We start from the raw sequence: 25972 nt of genomic DNA, 5'->3' as shown, positions 1-25972 counted from the left end.
TATTGTAGAATTTATTAACTTGATTTATAATTTTAAAATAGAGACATCTATTTTTACTCTTTCCCTGAGTCCCAAAAATATCTGTGGGGCAATCTTTTGTGTGTGTGTGTGTGTGTGCATATGTGAACCAAAAATTAATACATAGTGTTTCTAAAATAGGTGCTATGTCTCTTACAACTTTGCCTGTTTACAGTTAAGACATCTCTAATTCTCCCATGGAAATGCAATAACAAATAATAAATTTATAAGAATTTCCTCAATAATATGAGAGTAAAAGAATTTTCCACTCACAGAAAGAGATGAGAGAAGTAATGTTTACACAAGCATGTCAAGACTGATGACGTATGTCTTTGTCAAGAGTTAATTGCCTATGAAAATGGTTATTTACCAAGCAAAGCAAAGAGGGTAACTTGTTTGGTTTATTTTTATTACTTTTTTCCATTTAGAGTTAAAATCATACCGATATGTGAGAGGCTAGTCTTATTGTTTAAGACATATAGATGACTGTGGTCATACTTATTCAACTCTCATTTCAAGAACTAAGATAACTGACCCCATTATTCAGTGATGGGACATGAGAGACTTTTAATTCTTTCAGCATTATGTACTTTTAGACATTATCATGGATGTGCTCTTTTTTATTTCCCCTAGCTTCATTCAGACCAAGATAAAGGAGATGGATCACTCAAATATATTTTATCTGGAGATGGAGCAGGTACTCTTTTTATTATTGATGAAAAAACAGGTGACATTCATGCCACAAGAAGAATTGATAGGGAAGAAAAGGCCTTTTATACTCTGCGTGCACAAGCTATTAACAGAAGAACTTTGAGACCAGTAGAACCAGAGTCTGAGTTTGTGATCAAAATCCATGATATCAATGACAATGAGCCAACGTTCCCAGAAGAAATTTATACAGCTAGTGTTCCAGAAATGTCTGTTGTAGGTAAGTTCATTTATAAGTGTTATCATGGTATACAAAAAGTATAAAAAATAGTTATCAAGAAATTCTTAAAATACTATGATCAGTTAATTGACATCTTCTTTGATTCCCTCCAAAGAGTACTTATTTAATTTCCTCATGTTGAAAATGAGTCAGAAAAAAAAAATCATTTCTTACGATATGGATTTGTAAATCTTTACAAATAAGTAGATATTTCCCTCAAAAACCCAAGAAAATACCACTGAACTTTAGTAGAAAACTATGAAATACATCTTTGTCACACAGATTTGTTTAAGAGCTGTGTAAAATTCTGACACGAAATGTATTATAAGCACATTCAGAACGCTGTAGATGTATCTGATTCTTTCATATTAAGTATTTTAAAACATCTTTTAATTATAATCATTATATGTAAAACTCCGCTGATATAAATCTGTTATTCAAATAAACCAGTTGAAATTCCACAATCACATACTGATACAGAATTGAAAATTTAGGTTGTAGAATCTGTAAGACAGAAGGCATGATAAAGCTGTAAGTATAATATTCAAGATAATGAAATTTTCTTTTTCATTGGAAATAAATGAAAGTTGTATTTGTAAGCAAAGAATGTTCAGACTACTTTATTTTTTTTTTACTAAATAGAGAATGACAAAAAAATAATTATCAGGAAGCAATGATAACGTTTTTTAGAGATATATATTTAGACTTAGTAGAATAGATTTATTTCTCAAATGTGAGAGAAGTCATATAAACCGATGAAATAATTCTGATACTTTTCTTTTAACAGTTGTAACTGCACATTTTCAATTCTGCATTTCCCAAAAGCATTGTTCTGGGATTATTATCTAATATTTACTTCACTAAATCCCAAGGACTTTGGCAATTGCTTTGGAATAAAGCCCTTTTATATTTCTTGAACTTTATTAAATAGCTTTTAATAGTTCATGGAACTTGGGATCATCTTGGATTGTTTCTAAATTTAGAATTTAATCTACTCATAAAATTGTATTCTAGAGCAGATGTTAATTATTTTTACAGTTAATTAGTGGACAGGAGGAAAGAAGAGCACACCTACTCCTTTGTGATCAGATATGCCCTTTACACTAAACAAATATATTATGTGAAAATGAAGTTAAATATCAAACCTGAGCATTTGCAGAGTAACTGCATTTATTATAATCTGATACATTGTAGCATTACTTATGCATGCATGAAAATATACCCGTTGGCTAACTATGTAGCTGAATTCACAATTTTCCTGTAATAACACTATAAATATGATTTTCTTGTCAATTATATATAAATATTTCTTTAAGAGGTCATTATTAAAGCCAAAAATCATTCAAGTCTTCCATGAAAACCAGTGCTTTTGCTCCTCCTTCTGGTACTGTGCAGAACTAAGCTGAATTTGGATACTTCAGGTACTTCTGTGGTGCAAGTCACAGCTACAGATGCCGATGACCCTTCCTATGGGAACAGCGCCAGAGTTATTTACAGCATACTTCAAGGGCAGCCATATTTCTCTGTGGAGCCTGAAACAGGTCAGGAATCATGAATCAGTGTTTGTTCATTTAAGTCTTTATGATCTTTATAAGTAGAAAAAAGGTGGGAAAATAAGAACATTAACAGTAACACTTACAGAAGAGTGATGATGCCACACTTAAAGATTTAAGAATTCAAAGTTGAATGATTGAGTGAGCTGATCAAAATATACCTGATTTTTATGTTTTTTTTACCTATGAGTTTAGGCAACTAAATAGCACATATGACCTTCTTTAGGTAATAGAAAAACCACGCAAACGGTAAAATATTTACATTGTATCACTTTTGCAATTTCTAGACAATAAAAATTAATAGCAAAAACATACTTTGTCTTTCAAAAATCACTAGATAGATAATTTGTGGTCTTAGTCAACTACTAGTTGAGATTTTAATGAGGATAACAGAAGTTTTTATATTTTCTTCAAGGTATCATCAGGACTGCTTTACCAAACATGAACAGAGAAAACAGGGAGCAATATCAAGTGGTAATCCAGGCCAAAGATATGGGCGGCCAGATGGGAGGCTTATCGGGGACTACCACGGTGAACATCACACTGACAGATGTAAATGACAATCCACCTCGCTTCCCCCAGAGTAAGCTGCCTTTCATGGTCTTTCCATAGGGCAAAAGCTTTGGACTGAAAAGAGAAAAGTAAAAAGCAATTGTAAATCATTTAATTTTCAAAACATTGAAAATGTGCTACAAATGTGAAGAAAAGGTGCATATGCTGATGAATTCACTGTTACTAAAATAAAAAATTAAATATTTCAGACATATTTCATTTAGAAGCTGGGGATCTGTAATCACAAAACCTGCATCTATGACTGTAATCCAAGAACTGTTTCTTTTAGTTAGCAAAAGGAAATAATGTTTTATTGGAAAACAAAGCCCTGCTTCTACAATGAATGTGTTTATTTCCACTTAGAATTTAGTAAGAAGGATCCTAACTTGAGGGTAAAATTTTTCAATAAAATATCTAATTTGTCATAATATGAAGACTTAGCCAGAAAGGGCGATATAGGGCAGAACCTCACAAACTAATCAGACTTGCATTTAATATCACTGGGTCAGACTTGCAGTTCTATTTCTGTGTTTGGGATGGTAATCATACTATAAGATTTTTTTTACACTAAAACATTTTGTATTCCTGACCTATTTAGTTATAAAACACTAAATCTATTTAGTGTTACTGTTTTCTACTTCGATCTATTTTTGTTATAAAATGAACCCTTCAAATTCTCAAAATAGATCAAGAATAGGTTAGGAACCATTAGATTCTGACCGTATAATACATGTATTTATTCTCTCTTTTTATACAAATTTGGTAGAAATGAACGGGCACTCCCAAGAATCAGAAAATTTCCTGCTAACGTGAAAGATCCTATACTTCAAGATGAAATTTTATGTTGTTAGAAATGTGGCATAATATGTAGGCTGTAGTAGGATCTATGACCTTAAGTTTTAGAATTTGCTGTGTATTAACTTCTAAATTGATCCCCCAAATTTAGTTTGGTTTTAGCTTAAATACTTGTATGATATCATATTAAAATGTAGCTTTTTGTGATATTTATATTTTTATACTAAAGACTACAATGCAGAAGGAATTAGGGTCTAAGAATTCATTCTATTATTTTGACTGTTTAAAAGCATTTTGCTTTTTTTCTATGCTATTTTTATCTAACTTTGATTATTAATAATAGTGATGATTTGAATTGAATTGTTTAAAATCATGTGTATAGGAAAATTATAAAATTCACATAGAATTTTTTTGGAGCAGACTAATCTTTTGCTTATTATTTGTGGTGATCCTTGTGTTGGATATTAAGTTATATGCCCATTAGGTCTGCTGTTGTGGTGTTTGGCCCAAAACACAGAGAAAAGAGTATTCGTTTATGCCCTTTTCAAATAATCAGATTGCAGCTCCAGATTACCTGTAGCATGGGCAGGGAAAAGAAAACCAATAATAATCCCTAATGGTTCTTTTAGAATAAATCTGAAGATATGCCTAGTTGCATTAAGATTCAAATTTCACATTTTGTATATATTTCTGACCACCTCTTAGCATGAATTTATTATCAGGAGAATGAACATGCAAATCTAGGAGAAAAAACCATAACTAATTAATCACATTATCCACAATAAGCAAAAGTAGTCCTCAAAAAAGTATTTTGTCAATAATAAATGACCATTAAGAGGAGTATTATATTTTAAATGCTCAGGAACATATATACACATATGTCAAAAACACAGCTCATCTAAAAATGGTGCATCCAATTAAGCAAATTAGTAGATTCTAATTAAAGGCAAAATTTAGATATTTGAAAAATAATAATGTCCAATGAAAATTCATTTTATATTCTTTCATCTACTACAACACCTTTATTAATTCATTTGATAATTATTTCCTTTCCTTTTGTGAAGTCAGAATTTATGATTGGTATCTGATAGTCACATTACACAAGCCCTAACATAATTATAATAGTCATAGCCCTGGTAATAATAATAATATAATAATAATAATAATAATAATAATGATAATAAAATGATGATAATAAAAAGAAGCATCAACATAACCTATTTTCTGAATAACATTTTTTGGGGGACACTGTACTGAGTTATTTATTGACCTACTTTATTTAATCCCAATAACTCATTCAGCTCAGTATTATGATCTCCATTTTACAAATGGGGAAACCAAGGTTATAGATGCTAAGGCCAAACTATAAGTAATGAAAGAGGTGGGTTGAAATCCATGTCCAACCCCCTATGTACAATACAATACATTTAGTGGAATTTTAGAGTACCTTGTATCTTGCCTCATTATTTTTAAATTATAGATAGAAACATAATTTGTAGAATTTTATTTTCTCAATTATCTTTTCTGCTATGAATATTTGCAACCATATCTTACTATTGGGAACACTCAGTCATGGCAATTAGAATGTTATTTGATAGTCTAAGTCATCTAATATCCAGAAAACTAGTTTTTAATTTCTAATCATTTCATTAAATAACCAGTGTTGGGAGAGAGTTCCACACTTTATGAAGACCATATGCAGCATAACATTGAGAACTCAGAACTAACCTATTTAGACCCCTTGTTGTTGTTGTTATTATTATTATTATTATATCCACTGTATGGAAAAATGAAGGTGATTCAGAGTGGAAATGATAAAGACAACAAACAAATGCTGCTTAATAGAAATATAATGCAAACCAAAAAAGTATGTGTCACATATGTAATTCTAAAATTTTTTATCAGCCATATAAAAAAGTTAAAAGAAGCAGAAGATATGTATTTTTACCATATATTTTCTTTAGCCCAATATTGTCCTTTATACATACCAATACGAAACTTATTCAGATATTTTATATTCTTTTTTTCCCCATAATTCTTTGAAATACCCACTTACATCAAGTATTTTCTAGTTGTATCAAGTCTCAATTCAAACTAACCACATTTCCTGTCAATAGCTACATGAGGTTTAGTAGCTTGGCTAGCGGCTGCCATATGGGACAGATCTGGAGCAGACTGTGGAGTCATTCTGCTTGAGTCCCAATGCTGTCTTCTTCACTTAGTAGCTTTCTCATGTTGGTCAGTTAAACTGAACCCTCTATTTTTCAGTGCCATTCAGTAAACCTGGATAGCAGTGCATACTCCGTGGAACAGTGTAAGACTGAACAATTTGACATCTGTGAAGCACCTGGCTCAGTGGCTGGCACTAGCGTACTTATGGGTTCAGTAATGTTGATTTGTGCAAGTAGTGCTCTATTACTATTATTAGTCAATATTATAAAAGTTGCCTCAGAACTTAAATGTCCATGTAGATTGGCTGATCCAAATTCAACATTTCCCAGAATGCTATATCTGTGGAAAATAAACATCTCAGTCATTTAGAAGGACAGGGAGAGGCAGAAACTCAGATGTCCTGCTTCATTGTTTACCTTGTTTTATTGTGTGGATCTACAGCAGTCATTCTCAGTCAGGGACAATTTTGCCACCCAGAGGACATTTGGTAACGTCTTGAGACATTTTGCTTGTCTCAACTGGTGGCTGCTCCTAGCATCTACTGGGTAGAAGATAGGAATGCTGCTTGACATCCTTACAACTCACGTGAAAAAGAGTAACTTGGCCCAAAATGTCAACAGTGCTGTGGTTAGAAAACTTTGATATGTTATATGAGGATCTGTTCAAGTGAAATCATAAATTCACTTACCTAAAAATATTTATTGGGAAAACACACTTGTACCAAACACTATTATAGAAATGAGATATATGAATTTTGTCAAAAAAAAAAAAAAAAAAAAGAAAGTCCTGGTTTTTGTCGCTATAACCTTTCATTACAGTAGGGGAGACAGATCAGATGTAAGTAAAAATATTATATACATACGAGGTCTTGGCTCAGTCATGGATAAAAATACGAACATGTGTGTGCCACGGGGAAGAATAAGGGAAGGTCTTGTTCAAGGGGTAATATTTTATCCAAACATGGCAGATGAAATAGACCCAGCCATAGAAAGAGATGGGAAAAGCCACCAACCAGAGGTAATGGCATGTGAGAGACAATAAGATTGGAAATTGAGTGATGGATGTCAAGAACTAAAGATGGTGTGGCTGGATCATACCAAACAACAGGAGGTTGGTGGGAGATTAGATCAAAGAGCTCTACCCTCACAGGGACTTTGACAGTAGTAAATTTTTATTGGTATTAACAAACAGCGAACTTAGGTCAGGCATGCCTGACGTAAGTTATCATCATGGTCTTGTGCTGTTAGAGGTGTATGGAGAGGTGAACATTAATATAACATGGGCACCCACCTTTGGTCTGATTCCAAAAGAGGCAATGGATTAGAAGATTAGGGGGCACCTGAAAACTGAGTTCCAAAAGTATTTTCTGCTATTTTGCTCTAGATACTAACTTGTATTTTTCACTCTTAAAAAGATACCTCTGTTGAAATTGTCTCATAGTCCTGGGTTAGTTCAAGTGACATAATTTAATTTTTAAAACAATAAGTGAAGAACAAAAATCTATTGCTTACCTTCCACTGACAAGCACTGTGTTTACACCTAAGCACATGAAGATTAATGTATTGATTCCTGATTACGAGTGGCTTATTGTCTAGCAGGGGAGATAACATTTCATTAGGAAATCGTGTGTGATAAAGGAAGTATGCACAGAATGCAATGGGCAAACAGAAGAGCAGCACTTATCCAAATAGAGGGGCGAGGGTCTGAGTACATCATTTACAGTGGAAGCTTTTTTTGGAGAACTTATCTCTCTCACTCTCTTTTTTTAAAGGCTTATTTATCTTAGAGAGGGAGAGGGAGAGGGAGAGAGCATGGGCAGGGGGAGGGGCAGAGGGAGAAAAAGAACCTCAAGAGACTTCGTACTGAGTGTGGAGCCCAACGTGGGGCTTGATCCCAGGACCCTGAGATTATGACCTGAGCCTAAGAATCAGATGCTTAACTGACTGAGTCACCCAGGAGCTCTTGGAGAACTTACCTCTTGATTTAAGTCTTTTCTTAAAATTACTACTTAAAACTACTATATGCCATAAAGAGAGGAAAAGAAGAGTTCACCAAGTTGGAAATTAACAAGGTTCTAATTTATGAAGGGGCATATTCTGTAATTCTGTGCAGGAAAAAAAAAATGACAAATGCTTCAAAGTGGTCGTGAAGATTTTTTGGTGATGAAATAGTACATGCTTTTAATATTTGTTTTTCTGTATTTTTTTATTTTTATATATTTTTGTAACTCAATAATGCTAAAAAAAAAAAAAAAAACCCACAGAATAACAGAATAGAAAGGACAAAAGTGGCAGTTGTTTCCAAGAAGTCCAATTAAAGGAGCACAGGATAGCAGTTATTGGAATTTACATAATGGGAGTAATCGTGGATGATCTTCCCCAGTTGGTTTTAGTTGCAATCATTTTGGAAGAAGCTGGCAGATATTAAGCTGAGGAATAAAAGAAAAGCAGGAAGAGGATTGAAGAAATAATGCCCGTACTTTAAGAAGCTAAGATGAACAAGAAAATAAAATAGAAAAAGAATATATTATAGTAGTTAGAAAGAAATCTTGAATTAAGGGTGGTTTAGTAGATAATTTCTGAAAGCCTCCTATAGCCCAGGCACTAAGTGGGAATTAGGCTACAGTGGCCAACAAAGGACTGAGCTCCTGGTTCAAGGTGTAGACAATAAAGTGATAACGACATGAATATAATGTGATGTCTGCTGGTATGGTAAGGGCTGTGAGGAACATAAAGCAGGTAAGGGGCTAAAGAATGGCAGGGGTGCTCTTTTAGGGAGTATGATTGGGGGGCTTGTCTAAGGAGGCCCGTATAATTTCAGAAACTGAAAATGCATAAAATTAGGCAATTTAACTTCTCTAGACCTGGGTTCCTACATATACAATACTGAGGGTGTTACAGCTAAGAAATAAGGTCACATATGTAAAATGTCTTCAGTAGTAACTGTGATATATAATAGGTTCTTGATAAAAATGGATTTCCTCCCCTTCCCTTTTCCTTCTCCAGGAGTATAGCTAATGTTTCTGATCTTACTGTTTTCCTGTCTCTGATGCCCTGCTGCTGTTCTTTTGTGGCCAAAGATTAAATAAAAGCACCTTAAGCCTGGAGAGACCTATAACCTCAGAAGCCACAACAATATGATGTGCTTACCTCACAAGAACAAATGAATACTTGCATGAATGAGGCCTCCAGAGCACCTTTTCCTGCTCTTCAACCAGTCAAATGTTCAGTGGTCCTTGAATGTTGCGGTTTCATTGTGTTAACACAGAAGGTGTTACACTTCCTCGTCTGAAATCTAAGCTCCTGATATCCTGCCTGAATAGTTTAGTCTCTTTCATCCCATTTCCTTTCTTCTTTTCCTAAACTCAGAAAAGCAGAATACCCTTCATGGAAGAGGTCTATGAAAAGATTAAATTACTGAAACCTGATCACTGTAGGGCTTGGCAAAACCAACTGGGACAAGATTTGTGTGCAATGGCTTTCTTGTTTTTAAAGATTTATTTAGGGGTGCCTAGGTGGCCTGGTCAGTTAAGCATTTCCCTTCGGCTCAGGTCATTATCCCAGGGTCCTGGGATCCAGCCATGCATCGGGCTCCCTGCTCGGCAGAGTCTGCTTCTCCCTCTTCCTCTGCCACTCCCCCTACATGTCCTCTCTTTCTTTCTCTCTCTCTCTCTCTCAAATAAATAAATAAAATTTTTAGAAAAAGATTTATTTATTTGAGAGAGAGAGAACAAGCAGGGGGAGGGGCAGAGGGAGAGGGAGAGATATTCGCAATAGACTCCCCGCTGAGGGCGGAGCCGGACTTGTGGGTGGGGAGGCAGGATCTCTTGACCCTGAGATCAGGACCCCATCATGACCTGAGCTGAAACCAACAGTCTGACGCTTAACCGACTGAGCCACCCAGGCACCCTGGCTTTTTTTTTTTTTTTTTTAAGCATCTCTTGGAAAATGTTATGATAACTGATTTTCACCCAAAACAGTGTAAGTAATTAAGGAATATCTGATCTGCAGAGACCAGGCTAGTCCCACTATCTTTGCCTTAATAATAGCAGAGAATGCTGTTGGATGAGACTCTCAAATCCATTAAACATAATAAAAGAGACATCAAGAAGGAAGGTCCAGGCTTAGAGAAAAAGCATTTACAAAAGCACTTATGCAGATGGTCAGGGTCCCAGCCAGCCAACTGGTGCCTAGGTCTTGGCTCTAGTTTTTCGATGGGACAATATTTCACTAGGACTCAAGAAGAAGGAAGGAAACTAAACATCTGATACCCAGGCAAAAAGCTCTAAGCCACAAATGAGCCTACTCGAGGGCATAGTTCAGGACCATAGCTCTTTATTCACATTTAATTTCCCACACATCCTATCACAGAAACAAAAGGCAGAGAGAGTAGATTATTTTAACATCATCTTAACTGTGGGTATGGGCTCCTGAGAAAACCAACTGTTATAGAAGTATGCCCCTCATCTACTTAGTATTGAGTCACAGACATGTTTGCACCAAGCTTACAAGTGGGCGTCAGGGAGAAGTAAATAGTACATTTCTGCAATGTCAGTTAAGATGAGACTTTTGGGGGGGATTTATAAAATGCAAACAAATTGAGTGATAGTTTTATTTGTATTTATTGTTGACTCTCTTAAGTTTTAGGAAGTTTTGTATGTAGATAATCGTCAAATATATGAGAATTTGACATGATAATGTATGATGTAAGTTTCCAGATCTATCCCAGGTACACTCAAAAGAGTGAATTTATTGCTGTCTACTATATTTTTTTTGCCATGAAATATTAATAGTAACAAAAATCAGTTCTTCATTGGGTTATTCATTCTGAAAATTAACACAGAATTTCCCTCTTATAGGAAAGTTTCTATTAAGATAAATTATAGGTAATGGGACACTTTGGGTGTACAAATAAACTTAATGAGACTCTAATTTTCTGACTATTTTAATACCATCTCTGTGTATTCCCATCAAAGTATATCTAAAGATTATACACAACTATAGCCAATTCAGAAGCGATAGTAAACAATTCCAGAATCACTCAGAGTCTACAGAAAGATTTCATATGTATATTTATGTGTTTTCTCTGATGACCTAGATTGGCCACTGACTTTTTTTTTTTTTTTAAAGATTTTATTTATTTGAAAGAGAGAGACACAGCAAGAGAGGGAACACAAGCAGGGGGAGTGGGAGAGGGCGAAGCAGGCTTCCCGCTGAGCAGGGAGCACGATGCGGGGCTTGATTCCAGGACCCTGGGATCATGACCTGAGCCGAAGGCAGACACTTAACGACTGAGCCACCCAGGCGCCCCAGCCACTGACTTTATTTAGCCTATTAAATTACATAAATATGGGTTATCTGGTTTGCCTAAACTTAAATAAAATAAAGCAGCATTAAAAATAATAGTAATAGGCACAGTGTTACAACATTTACTAAACACTGTAAAATATCATACAAATATCAGTTCATTAAAACTTCACATTTATATAATTATAATAATATAACAATATAATTGCTTATGCCTTTTTATTCATTTAAAAAAAAACAGAAACTTGTCAACTTAAGTTACTTGTTCAAAGTTATACAACTGGGAAATAAATAAAAGTCAGATTGGGGATCTGAGCTCAAAAACCACTACACCAAGAAAGAAGCTGGTACATCAGAGATTCTCTTTATCTTCCCTGGAGCATTTTGCTTTTCATTAATTCCGTGATTCACTACTTGTATATAGATTATACAGACAACTTTAGATAGGGTATACTAAATTCTTAAAATGTCTATGAATTTTATACAAACAGGGAAATGAAACCTTTATTGGTTGGTGCTTTTGCAATACTCAGGGACCAAACATGACTGATTTTTTTTGCTGGGATCCTTATACTCCTTGGACAGATAAACAAGTTTGCATGAAACAAGGTCTTTCAAGGAAATGTCTATATGATATACGTAGGGATTTAAGACCCGTACATTCAGTGAGCTGTGAGACTACCATAATCCCTGCCTGGTACAAGAGAGATTTGATTTAATAAGTGCTGATTTTCGCTTTGTAAATAGAGTCAACCTCTCCTCTACTGGGGATTCCAAGGTAATGTAGGCCTCGGGCTGATCTGCATATTTTAAAATTATCAAGCACATTTCAACTAGAGCAACAGTTAGGTATGTCCCAAGGAAGATGCTTTAGCATGAGAAAGAAGGAACGAAATTGAAATTGTCTCCTTTTCCCTTTTTTATTGTCTAGAAAAAAATTGAATATCTTTATATTCAAAAGCACTGTTCTATAATTTATATTGGTTAGATATATAACTGTGGTTTTTACTGTGACCACCAAAATATTTGTAGGCTTCTTCCCCATGGTTCTAAAAACTATAGTTTATAAGAATTACAAATAAATGGTGTTATAAAAGCATTCCTTGTTTATAAAACACTGACTGAAGCCCTACAGTGTGGGCAGGAACTATGCTAGGAAATATTAATAAATTAATAAAGAGGGATATGAGATGCAGGATATATCCACAGATGGTTTGTATTTTGAAAAGTTGTATAGACACAAGTTCTCTCTTTCCCTTTCTCTCTCTCACACACACACATGCACACATATACACATATCTAGCCTTGTTTGTTACAATGTAGTTTCTCTCACACCCATTGTCTTCCTCACTTCTTTTCTTTCTTTTGTATGTAGATATAGATTAAGTGTATATACATATGCATAAGTATAAGTATATGTACACATATATGTACACGTGCACATGCAAGTGTCCATATGTATATGTTATGTGCACACATAGAATTGGAGAATGATGCAGTACGATCCATGCTATAACTGCCCATTGAAGTCTAAGTCATAAAATGATAAACTCTTCAGATGTAAATGGATCAGGAAAGAGAAAATTATTTGGGAGTTGTCTAGGTAGGAAAACTAGGGGCATGGGGGGGGGCTGTTCGTTAGGACGGACAAGAAGATAAAAGGTCGTATCAGGGAAATGAGTACGATTTGGTGTGGCTGGACCCCAGGGTTGGCAGCAGGGATGGTGAGATGAGAAGGCAGTGTTACCGTCAGGAAAAGGGATAGATATAAAAATAAAATGCCATATATATTATCTAAAGGGACATTTTTTAAGAGAGCACCAGGCACCTTCTTCCTTTTGGCTAATTATCCTGGCAACAATGTAGCACACTGCTCGGATCACAGGAGCAAAAGTTGATGAGAGTCTGAACAAATGCTGAGGAGAAGAGGGGTTTGAGATATATTTAAGTGGGCGATCCACAGGACTTAGTAATTAGGTCGGTAAAAGGTTTGAGGGAGAGAGGAAGGTGAAAGAAAAAGCTATTTTCTAGCTTTCTACCAGAAGAACTTGTTTGAAGAGAGAGACAGGGATTTCAGTTTGATTTGAACATTTTGAATTGAGATGCCTGTGGAAAGACAGTAGGTTTTAAGTATGAGATATGTTGATCTCAGGTAGACACATGACATACAAGTGAAAACAGACATGTATGATCTCAGCTAGGCTAAATGCTTAGAGTGACAGGAGTGGGGAAATGCATAATATTCCAAGTGTGCTGAAATATATAAATCCCTCAGAGAAATAATGTGCATGGAAATTATACAAAAATCCACTTGACACTCTCCTGTTATCCTATGGAGAGTTGCCTTAGACTAAACTATTTGGCATTTTTGCAAAATGGGATTCAAACTTCCTCTGGATCCTCCAGAGCAAAGTTGAAAAATACCCCTGGACAGGTATACATATAAATACTTGGATACAAACTAGCTGTGCAAATGTGTTTAGCTGTTACAGAGTTTTTAGTGTGCCTTCTGGGAAACACATTGCAAACAGAAGTAGTATCTGATACAATGTAATCTGTTTATGAATGACTAATTTAAGGTTATCTTAACCTCCACAAGTCCTATATACATTCTTGCTTCTATACATTGCAATTGTGTGCATCTATGGATGTCAATTACCTTGGAGACAATTTCCAAGATATGTATCAAGATGGATTTCCTACCCTCTGGAGATCAATGGCAGCTTCTCTAAAGCTTTGTCCTCTTGCTTTCCTCAGAAAACTAAGACATCACGCAGCATCTCCTTTTGCTCTAATTTAACTTCAATGCCCAAAGCGAAGTTGGCAATCCACGTCTCCAGTACTCACAAATTTAGGTTTCTGCCTTTCCTCTGGTGAGAGTGTTCAGTTGCAAAGCCTGATTCCTTTGTCAGTCTCTGGTGTGACTTTCAGCTCTCCTCTCCTTTCTCCTAAATGCCCATTTAGCATTGCATAATTTCCTTAACTACTGTGCAGTTTCCTCCAAGGAGCTTTATCTTGTTTTTAATTTCTTCCTGTTAAGCTCATTAAAAAACATCTTTTAAACATTATACAATGGAATGGTTTATAATTGTGTCATTTTTCTTAAAGCAAGTATTGTTTGAGATTATTATGCAGCATAGAGATGTTACAATAAGATTGCACACAAAGCAAATAAAAAATTAAACTAATGTTAAATTATTTTGTTGATTCATATATGTGGTGCTTCTTTTTATCACAGTACTGGAAATGTAGACAGTTCTTATGTAAATGTGAATTGAAACAAGGGCAGGGAACAAAGGAAAAAGACAAATTATATCTCTTTGAACCTTATTGTTTTTTATAAACAAAACAAAACAGCAGCTATTTGTTGCTGAGCTCAAAACCTGAGTGTGCCCTTGTTGCCCTCCCCATTGTTTCCTGGCACCTCTTTTATGGTTTCTGAAGATGTCACCTTGTCACAGCAATTACTTTGCCTATCTTTTGTCTTTCCTCCACAGTTTCTTACCTCGAGCCGTCAGTTATTTCTAATTCTAGTACACAAATCTGTAGTGCTTTTAATATTCAAGTGCAAAGGTCCTATTGATCAAAATTTTGGTAAAATAAGTGACCTGAAATGTTTAGTCTTGAATCCTAGAAAACCAGAAATACATCAAAATTGTTTGAAATCTTCAATAATGAAAATTCAGATGTTGTGAGAGGTTGTCAATAATGGTCTCAAGGTGCACTTACCACGTATTTTTGCCTAGTCCTTGGGAAGTCTTTGCAATATTACCTTTTAGATTTGTACTTCTAAATGCGACTTTCCGTATGTGATACAGAAATGTCAATGCCTCCTTGCGTGCCTGCCTTTGTGCTTAAGTCGATAACCAAACTAAGAACATACTCACCAGGAAAAAAACATTTATCTGCTCTAAACATTAAAAGAGAAGCAAATGATTCAATCTGGCACCTGGGAATGAGTTTAAAACAACTATAAATTGGAATTGATAGGAAAGCGTACCACATAATTAAAGCTCCATCAACTGTAAGATAAAAAATAAGGAGCATGCAAATAGATGTCTTTAAGGAAAAATGAAACGTAAGATGGGTGACAGGAGCTACTTTGCTTTTGTCACCGTATGCATAACAATCTGTCTCCTTTCTGATGCCCCTCCTGCTGCTCCCCCTATATGGTAAACACCCTTGGAGGCTCTTAGTGAAAGTAATTTCAGTTTTTTTGACAAACTAGGATATCTGTGTTCAATAGACTACTCTTGGAAATGAATTAGGAAATGTGAATGAATAGCTCTTTCATACATTTAAAATATAGAAATGCAGTCTATTAACTTTGAAATAGACCAAATGAATCTCCCTAAATAGGTTTATGAACATAAACATAACTCCAGAGAAAGCGTTATCAAATTATATATGTTGGGCACTGAATAAATACTTCTTGAACAAATTAATTACTGAAGTTGCCATATAATTAAAATAATTATGAATGTGTGTATTTTATGTATGTATACAACATATGTATCTTTATAATATAGCTGTTTGAATTACTTAACAGAGAATTGAATCTATACCATTTTGATGAATGGGCTCAATCTTCATCATGACTTTTCTGGAAAGTATGAGACACCTTGAAAATACTTTTATTAATGTTTCAGGGATAAATAAATATATGTATGTTCATGCATGTACACACACATTCACAACTCACCTACCATATGTGTGTGTGTGAGTGTGTGTGTGTGTGTCCCTTCCAACAAATTACTGTGGAAGTAAATGGATATATATATATATATATATATATATATATATATATATATATATATAATTTAGGCTTATTATAATATGAGCCAATTGAAAATGATTGCTTTCCTGTTTAAGTCTCAGAAGGTACTAAAAATTAACACAGATAATGCCTACTCTCCTCAAAAAGAAATACACTTTGCAATGGAGATAAACCCTGCACCAACCACGAAATAAAATGAAGTGATGAATAATTTTGGATTCTTGACCAGAACTATAATGACAAGTTTAAAGCGACAGATTTTCAGAATCTAAGCATGTGCCTAAAAATACATGCAATCTCAAAAATGTCCAAGCTAAAAATAAAAAGTGGGAGAACAAATTCCTGGAGACAACACTCAGTGAAATCTATGTGACAGTAAAATTAATGAAACAATAAAACGTTTTGTTCTTTTGTTCTTGTTTGGTCTGTTAAAAGAAGATCCATGATATGGAAACCTTTCACCAGAACCTGATAATCCCTAATACCAGGAACATTTTCTATTTAATTTTTTAAAAATATTTTGCATCAAAGTATTAAGTTTATAGATATTAAAAAAAAAAAAAAAAAAGGAAAACAAGCTACCTCTTCCATTCTTCCTCACCTGTAGATCTAATCCTTACAGAAAACAACTTTAAACTTGTTTTTTAGTTCATCTAGGTTAAGCTACAATTCCTTAAGCAATATCTTATTATTTGATGAAATATTTTTATATATTACCTTTGACTTCCTTTTACCATTGATAAAAATGAAGCTCAGTAACATTTCAACCTATTCTCCCCAGATGTAATTATATCAGTGTTTTGTTTTGTTTTTGTTTTTTCTTCCCCATTTCTCTATCGGTTATCTTAGCAAATTTAAATAATATGTGATTAAATTTCTTTTATATCCACCACTCTCTGTCTCTCTTTCTCTGTCCCAGCAGCATTTTCATAGAAGGACTAGATATATAGAGATTTTTTAATTGTCTAAAAAAAACTAGCAATTTTCAAAATGAGCTTATCAAAAAAAAAAAAACGTATGCAAAAAATACCATATTATTAACTATGTAAAATTTTGATCTTTTGTGCCAAAATGTTTACTGGAGCATGCCCTGGCTTTCAAGTGTCTCAGAGACAAACCCAGACATTTGATTTCCCCATGCAATAATTTCAACTGTTGAATATTAGAGATCCTCTTCAGCAAAGTTGTATTTTTCCAAGATATTATAGCTTTGTGCTTTTAATGTGCTGTGTGCACAGCTGCTCAGTATTTGTCAGTGAGCAGCCCTATAACATTCAGCTTCATTTTGCCAGCCTTCAGGGTTGCACACCTAGAGCCCTCAGTAGTCGCATTCCGACATGGGTGGCTAATCTCTATAGCTCAGAAAATCCTGCCATCCCAGACTTTCCCTCTTCGCTTCTGTAATTTGGATACAAAGCTGTCTAGATCTCATGTATTCCCATATCTCTATTTAACCCCTTATTTTCCTGGAATACATTCTTCATTAGGTTCTTTAAAAAGGCCCAAAGGGAGAGAAATTTGCTGAGTCTAAAACTACCTTTATTTGGTTATCACACTTGATTAATATGCTGGAGAGGTCCAAAATAATTCTATCATCGAATTTTGATGACATTTCTCAATATTTTTCTAGCATCAGGGGTTACCTTGAAAGGTCCATTGACATTTTAATCTATGTCTTTTTTTTTTTTTTTTTCTCAACCTCACAGTTAAATATTAGTTTTCAGTTGCGTGTACTGTCTTCCATTTATCCTCTAGCTCACAAATTCCCTCCTTGGATGATCATAATCTTCAGTTTAGCCCATCCATTATTTTTTAACTTCAACTATTATATTGTAAATATCTATTTATTGTATTTGGCTTTATATCAAAAAACCCCAGCCACTTTTTATATTCTCTGGTGAGATTTTTATGACCGCTTTTACTTCTTAAGGCACACTGAATATATTTGAAAATGTTTTTTTATATGATGACTCCACATTAATTGTTTTGTTGATCTGATTTAGCTATAGAATTTTATTTGTTTCATTTTTTTGCTTTTGGAATTTTTTATTGTTGTTGCTTTTTAGTGCTTTGCTTTTGTGTTCCTGTGATACTCATGTTTCTTTGTGTTTATATATATATATATATATATATATATATTTGTTACTAGATATCATAATATTTATATTAATTTATAATTAATTTATATTAATATCATATAACATATTATAAGCCTAATATATAATTAATATTTATAATATATTATATAATTATATAGATAATATACGAATCCCAAATATGTATTTAAATATATGATATAATGATATAATATATTAACATATATTATTATAATAATATGTAATATATATAATATATAATATGTAAATCTGGAATATATATTTGAAATCTGTGAGGCTTGTTGTTGAATCCGAAATGGAACATGTCTGCATCTGTTAAGTGCTAGGAACACTACCAACACTTTTAAGTGATGCTTGACTTGACAATTATTTGTGGTGTAAGTGGGTTTGCTTGTTTGCTTTAACTTTTCACATAGTGTATAATAATTACAAGAGAATATATGTAGTACTACTTTAAATCATTATGAGGACTTTAAAAATAGATTGCATTAACATGTATGCTCCTCAAATTTAATGTTATTTGATATATATATTTGTGTATATATAGAGATTATTTATAAATATACATATAGCATTTACATATCACTAAAAACATATTCTTGTCTTCTTATTGTTTATGGTTTGTGAAAATAATATCACACTGTATATAATTTTCTGATATATGCCTATTTCCACTTATTATTATGTATCTAAGGTTCATCCATATTTTTCCCACATAACTATAGCTCACAGTTTTCACTTTTGAATTATGTAGGAATGTGTGTTATGTAAAAAGTTTATTTACCTATTCTCATGCTGTCTGACATTTGGGTTCTCTCCCTCTTTTTTTTTTTTTCATTTTACAAATAGTAATTCCATATGGCATTTCTGCAACTATTCTCATACGCATTGCTGGATTTTATTTATGCTACTATTTAACTTCACATTATATAATCCCATATTGTTTCCTGTTATGGGTTGAATTGCGTCCCCTAAAAAATGTTTTTCCTCTTTTTTTAAGATTTGTTTATTTATTTTAGAACGAGAAAGAGAGAGAGACCTCGAGTGAGGGAGGGACAGAGGAAGAGGGGGAGAGAGAGAGAGACTCTGAAGCAGACTCTGCTGAGTGTGGAGCCTGACGCAGGACACAGGGCATCTCACGACCCTGAGATCATGACCTGAGCTGAAACCAGGAGTCAGACGCTCCACCAACTATGCCACCCAGGTGCCCCTAAAAAGTATATTTTTAACTATTAAACCTCAGTACATCAAAATGCGCCCTTATATAAAAATAGGGTCTTTATAGAGGTAATCAATTTAAAAGGAGGTCTTTAGGGTTAGGGCTTTAATCCAATAAGACTGGTGTCCTTATAAAAAGGGGTAATTTGGACATAGAGACATTCACACAGGGGAGACACAGGAAGAAGATGGCCATGTAACTGGACTGATGTGCTTATAAGTCAACGAACACCAAGGATTGTTGGCAAACACCAGACGCTAGAAGAGGGAAAGAAGGATTCTTCCCTATAGCCATGATGGAAAGCATGGCCCTGCCAGATACCTAGATCTCAGACTTCTAGGCTCTAGAAGTGTAAGACAAATTCCTATTGTTGTTTTTTTAAAATTTTTATTGTTATGTTAATCACCATATATTACATCATTAGTTTTTGATGGTTTTAAGCCACCCAGTTTTTTGTACTTTGTTAAAGCAGCCCTAGCTAATTAATACATTTCCCAAAGTCATTGTGCCAAATTTAACACCCATCAGCTCTGCATAATCGTTCCCATTATATCACATACTTTTAATACTTAGTTTTGTCAGCTGTAATTTTTGTCAGTTTAGTAGGTATAAAATAGTATCACATCATGGCCTTAATTTGCATTTGCTTGATTAAAATCCAGTATACTTTCGTTTGTCTTTCTTGTTTCCTCTACTATAAACTGTTCATTGTTCATATCCTTGACTAATTTTTCCAGTGGCTTATCTGTCTTTTCTTATGGATGTTTAGAGATACTATGTTTGTCGATATGAAATTATTCTCTTTATTTGTAACATGTTTCACTTCCTCTATATTGTCTTTTATTTATAGAAGTTGTTAATTGGAGCATAGATTGATTTATCAAACTTTTATTTTATGCTTTGTTAATCATTTGTCTTATTTTAGATTTCTTTCCCTTACTAAAGATTGCTAAATTATTGGCCTACATTTATTTGTAAATTAAAGTTCTAGAAACTGTGTGTGTGTATGTGTGTGTGTGTGTGTGTGAGCTGAGGATTGTTGTAGATAACCAAAAAGATACTGGCTTAGAATTTTTAACTAAAGTTTTGCATATGTGAAGGAAATTAAAGAGCAACCTTTGCAGGATAAAGTTGGAAATTAACACATCTCCATGTCATCACCCTCCCATGTAGGTTAAATCTGTCTTTAGCAATAAAATAATTTGATTAATATACAGATATGACTTAATATTTTGTAGTTCAAGAATTATGCTGAAACATAAAGGAAAAAGAGGAAACTTACAATAATAATTCGAAGAATCTTATCATAATCAAGGCATAGAAACCTGCAAACTTCTGGAAGGGCTGAATTAATTTTCATTAGTAAATTTCAAAAGCTTATTTGTAAAGATTGTTGATAAAATATTCCATTAAAATATTAAAGGACTATTTGTTTGCTAAGAATATGTATATTCATATAAGTACATATGAATATATATATCTATATGTATGTGTTTGTGTATCCATATGTGTGTGTGTGTGTGTGTGTGTGTGTGTGTGTGTGTGTGTGTGTGTGCGCGTATCTCAACAGGCATTTGAGGCATTCGATATGTTGTCCTATATCTTACGGCACCTAACTCCATCATTTTCCTTCCTTTGTGTCTTTATGAGCCAAGTATTTACAACTCTATTTTCATGGAGCTATAATGTCTTTTGTTTTAATGTCTCTCTCCCTTTTGTAAAAAGCACTTTAAAAACAAAGGTGTGGCAAGTGGTAGTGAAGAAGGGTCCTCCCAGGTGGCATAATTTCAGTGGTTTTCTCATCCAGACACAGACTCTCCCTGAAGTCACTGTAGACTGCCTGATGATCCTCTACCATTGTGTTGATGGAAGCCATAGTTTCAGCTCTCTCCCCTAGCTCTTAGGTCTGTAAAAACATTCTTTAGGTTCATTTGAACCCATAGTATGAGTGTAAAATGTCATGAGGGGTGGTTTGTGTCTAGACCATGTTTCCATGAAAAACACGAGTCCTACTTTATTGTGGAGACTAGTTGCTGTTGTAGAATTAATCTGTGGATGATTTGGAGGTTGATATATGTCCTCCTTTCTTCAAGAAGCCATAAAAATAATGATCAATGTTATGGAAATAGCAAATATCCTCAGGTCAAAAGGTGACTTCAGTTTTCTATTTACTTTTGTAGTTTCTCATTTTCCATCAATTTGGGGCTTGTACTTTTTTAAATACCTTTGAATGTATATTTCTAGCTTAATTTATGATCCACAGTTATTGTTTTTCAGTTGAACTGAGTTATCTAGCTTGCATTGCCAGAAGCCTGATTTAATGTTTTTTAATCAACTAATTACTATATTATTGTTGATTAAATTTTCAAAATGATGGACAGTAGTAACAAGTTGGTTTTTGTGTTTTTCTATGATCCCATTAATCTGATATCTCAATTTCTGTCTGAGGAAATCCTGATCTTAACTTTCCTTTCCATTCCTCCAATTTAGAACAGCAAATCTCCAAGAAAATTTAGTTTATAATAAAGAAAACATTTGTGACTAGCGTTTGGGCATTAAGGTTGTGTTTCATGCTAGTGGAATAAAATTCTAGACCTTTTCAGATACAGCGATTAAAATAAAAATGTACAGCTAGTTTCTAAGTGTGAATTTATAAAATCAGTTTTAATATTATAGTAATATTATAATAACATTATGAAATATTTTTTCTATTACAGTACAGGATTTTCCCTTATGCCATAAAAGCTTAAACATTAATATTATAAATCATAGCATCTAAATTCCTTTTGAAGGATACAGATATTTTATTTTCAAAACAAAGATCAATCAACAAGTTGAAAGACAATAACTTACTGTTATTTCTATGTTTATGTCAAAGATATCTTTAGATTTCTTATTTCAAATACAAATAGTTAACCTTCCTTCTGGCTTTTTGACACATTTGCACATTATGAAGCTAGACTTATTCCATTTATTTAAAGTTTTGAATACTACATTATATTCAAAATTATGGTTCTATCTCTATTAAAAGGAACTAGGACTTTGAGATACAGCCAATTTTAGGGCTTGGTCACAGAAAATATAAGATGAACCTGTAACATTTTGTGATGCCAGATATTAAGGAAGTACTCAAAAAAAAAAAAAAAAGTAATGGGGCATCTGGCTGGCTGAGTTGGTAGAGCATTTGACTCTTGATCTTGGGGTTGTGAGTTCGAGCCCCATGTTCAGTGTAGAAATTCATTAAAAAAAAAAAAGTGATGGAAGCATGTTGAAGAGGCATTGTAAACAACCTAAAAGATCACCCACGGACAAAACCTGTAAGAAATTGCACAAAACGATATATAGGACATAGTATAAAATAAAATGTCCTTGAGTCCATACTGATAAAAACATATACTAATACAAATAAATAAATGGGGAGAAAGAGCAGCTTTTCCTTTCAGGAGAATTCCAAGTAGTAAATGTGAAAAGAAGCAACAAAATAGAAAATCATCATTAGAAAACCACAGTATTAATTATTAAGATCACTGATCAGTACTAAAATTCATGGGCAGATTTTTGAGGAGAAACAGAATATTTGCATAATCTTAAAGTATATCTCCCAAGATATGCATTAATTATTTTAAAAATTACTTATTAATAATGGAGGAAACTGACAGAAATACCTTCTTAACCAAGTGATCAAGACATCATATGCTCTCTGGTATATGATACACTGAGAACAGATCACTTCTGTGTACTGTTGACAAAAATATAAAACCTCCATCTAATCATGAGAAAATATAAAACAGACCCAGACTGAAAGACATTTTACAGAGTAACTGACTAGTATTCCTTAAAAGAAGATAAGGAAAGACTGAAAAATTCTCATAGATTGGAGGGAGTAAAAAACATGACAACCAAATGCAAAGTAGGATCTCTGAAAAGGCTTCTTTCCTTCCTTCCTTCCTTCCTTCCTTCCTTCCTTCCTCCTTTATTTTTTGAGGGGGTTGGGGAGGGGTAGAGAGAGAGAGAGAGAGAGAGAGAGAGAAAGAATCTCAAGCAGACTCCACACTGAGCACAGAGCCAAACGGGATCGACCTCCTGACCCTGAGATCACGACCTGAGCCTAAATCAAGAGTCAGACGCTCAACGACTGAGCCACCGAGGTGCCCCTCTCTGAAAAAGCTTTGGAAAAGCTGGTGAAATCCAAATTGGAATTAGTTAATAGTAAAGTGATTAAAATACCATTTCCCAAAACTAAACTTAATGTAAATGATGGTGAACCAAAAATTAAAAATGAACTTGCTAAATGTTATACAGTTAGGTGTGGTGGATCTTGAATTTTAGTCCACTCTATATAACCACTGGACTCTTGTCTGGTTTTGGTATCAGGGTTTTACTGATCTCATAATGAGCTGGGAAAGAGTCCTCTTTTTTCTTTTCTCCAGAAGACTTTACATAAGAAGAGAAAATAAGGAATTTTCTGCTTCACGAATGTTCCTTAAAAATATTTGAGGTGCTAAGGGTACTTGGGTGACTCAGTCAGTTAGTCGCCTGGTTTTGCCTCAGGTCATGATCCCAGGGTCCTGGGATCTAGTCCTGCATCGGGCTCCATGCTCAGCGGGGAATCCGCTTCTCCCTCTGCCCCCCCCACTCATGTGCGCACTCTCTCTCTCTCTCTCTCAAAAATAAATAAGTAAAATCTTTAAAAAATATTTGAGCTGCTAGTATTTAAGAGGCTAGATCATTTTAAATCATATATCATATATTAAATGATATTTAATCATGTATTAAATCATATTTTAAATCATACTTTATTTCCTCTTTAGTGCCTTTGGTATATTTTTAATTATCTTTAGGAATTTACCAGTCTAGCTAACTAGGTAATTTTATTGACATATAAGTAATACTCTCTAATCTTTTAAATCACTACATTTTCTGTAGTTGCATTTCTTTAAAATAATTCCTAATACTTTTTGCCCTTTCTCCCCTTTTCATGAACCATTTTGTCATATATATTATTTTGTGAGTCATTTAAAAAAACTAACTTTTGGCATTTTTATTCTCTTGTTTCTATATTTGTTTTCAACTTGATTACTTTCTGTTTTTATCTTAATTATTTCCTTCTTTTTCTTTGATGGTTATTATGTCTTTCTTTTCTAGGTTCTTTTAATGCTTAACTTATTATTCTCAGCTTGTCTTGTCTTTGTATAAAAACACATAAAGTTGTAAATTACCTTCTCTAAGTAGAATTGTTTTCTCTGCCCCATGTTTTAATTTCTTTTCATGGATTTTTTGATTATTTTTAGGTCTCTATTTTTGTATATTACTTGAACCATCAGTTACATAGAAATTACTTCTAATTTTCTTTTAACTTTTCAAGAATATGAGTATTTTGGAGTGATCTTTTTCATACTAACCTCTGCCTTAATTGTAGCATGGTCAGAGAATTTAGTTGATATTGATTTGTTAAAATTTATTCAAACATGTCTAATAATTTAATTTTTGATCAAATGGTTCATGGGATTCAGTGGTTCATGCCTGCTTCAAAAAAATCTGTATTCTCTAGATTGTTTGTGCAGATTTCATATATATATCAATCAAATCATTCATATTATTTTTAAATATTACAAATTCTTGGTCTAGTTAAATAATCATTAACTAAAAAAAAGCATTATTATGGCTATATTTCCACATATACTCTAGATCTGAGAATAGATAATCGTGGTATTGAAGATTTTAACAGAAAGCAACTTTTATAGATGTTATAAAGTAAATAATGAAATTTTAAAAATCTATCCTAATATCAATAATAAGTGCTTTCAGTACAGCAGTGATATAATTTTTGTATTTTAGAAAAGCTATTTCTGATACAGTATAATATATCAATTTATCAAGGTGCTGCTTCTATACAATTTAATTTTTTAAAGAATCTTCTTGCAGTAAATAGGTTCAGTTGGTGATATTCTGTGATAGAAGTATCGTGAAACAGATATTTTCAAAAGGAAGAGTCAGAGGTTGCCAGGCAAAGAGTTGTGTGGAAAATCAAACTAAGAAAAGCATACTGGAAAAACCTAAACCTAAAAAAAAAAAAAAAACAAACAGTGTCATAGAGAGTATTAATTAAGAGAAAGGATGACAAGACAGAGAAGCCAATTTATGGAGAAGCAGCTTATGTATGTTTTATTTTAAGTATAATGGGACCAATCAAAGAAGTTTGAAGCTCTGAATAATTATCCATAAGAGCATTGTTTTCAAAAGGATACTATGGCTGCAGTGTATAATGAGAGTATCTGAGATTTGATTGGATTTAGTTAAGTATAGTTGCTGGTAGACAAATTAGAAAGTTTCTCATTTATCCAATACACAAATCAGTATATGGTGGCTACTACATTCAAAGAAACAGAATGAGAAAACCATGGCGGAAAAATACAAAGTCCCTGTTTCGCATTACATCTTCATGGTACATATGAATAAATAAGTAAATAATATAATGACTAGCTATTGCAAGTAATATGAAGTATGACTGGGAGTGGTATTTTCAATAAGGTTA

At 33.6% G+C, this 25972-nt stretch overlaps 1 protein-coding gene across 2 annotated transcripts in view; it reads left to right on the top strand.

Moving 5' to 3' along the window:
* The window catches only part of LOC118544817 (cadherin-10), a 176122-nt gene that overhangs the window by 121628 nt on the left and 28522 nt on the right, over window positions 1-25972 (top strand). For both annotated transcript variants that reach the window (XM_078066591.1, XM_078066590.1), the window contains exons 3-5: window positions 652-946; window positions 2368-2487; window positions 2915-3082. In XM_078066591.1, the coding sequence (XP_077922717.1) occupies window positions 652-946; window positions 2368-2487; window positions 2915-3082 (583 nt within the window). The remainder of the gene's footprint in view (window positions 1-651; window positions 947-2367; window positions 2488-2914; window positions 3083-25972) is intronic.

Source organism: Halichoerus grypus, chromosome 2, assembly GCF_964656455.1.
Source record: "Halichoerus grypus chromosome 2, mHalGry1.hap1.1, whole genome shotgun sequence".
Lineage (NCBI taxonomy): Eukaryota > Metazoa > Chordata > Mammalia > Carnivora > Phocidae > Halichoerus > Halichoerus grypus.
This window is presented reverse-complemented; position numbering and strand designations above follow the sequence as displayed.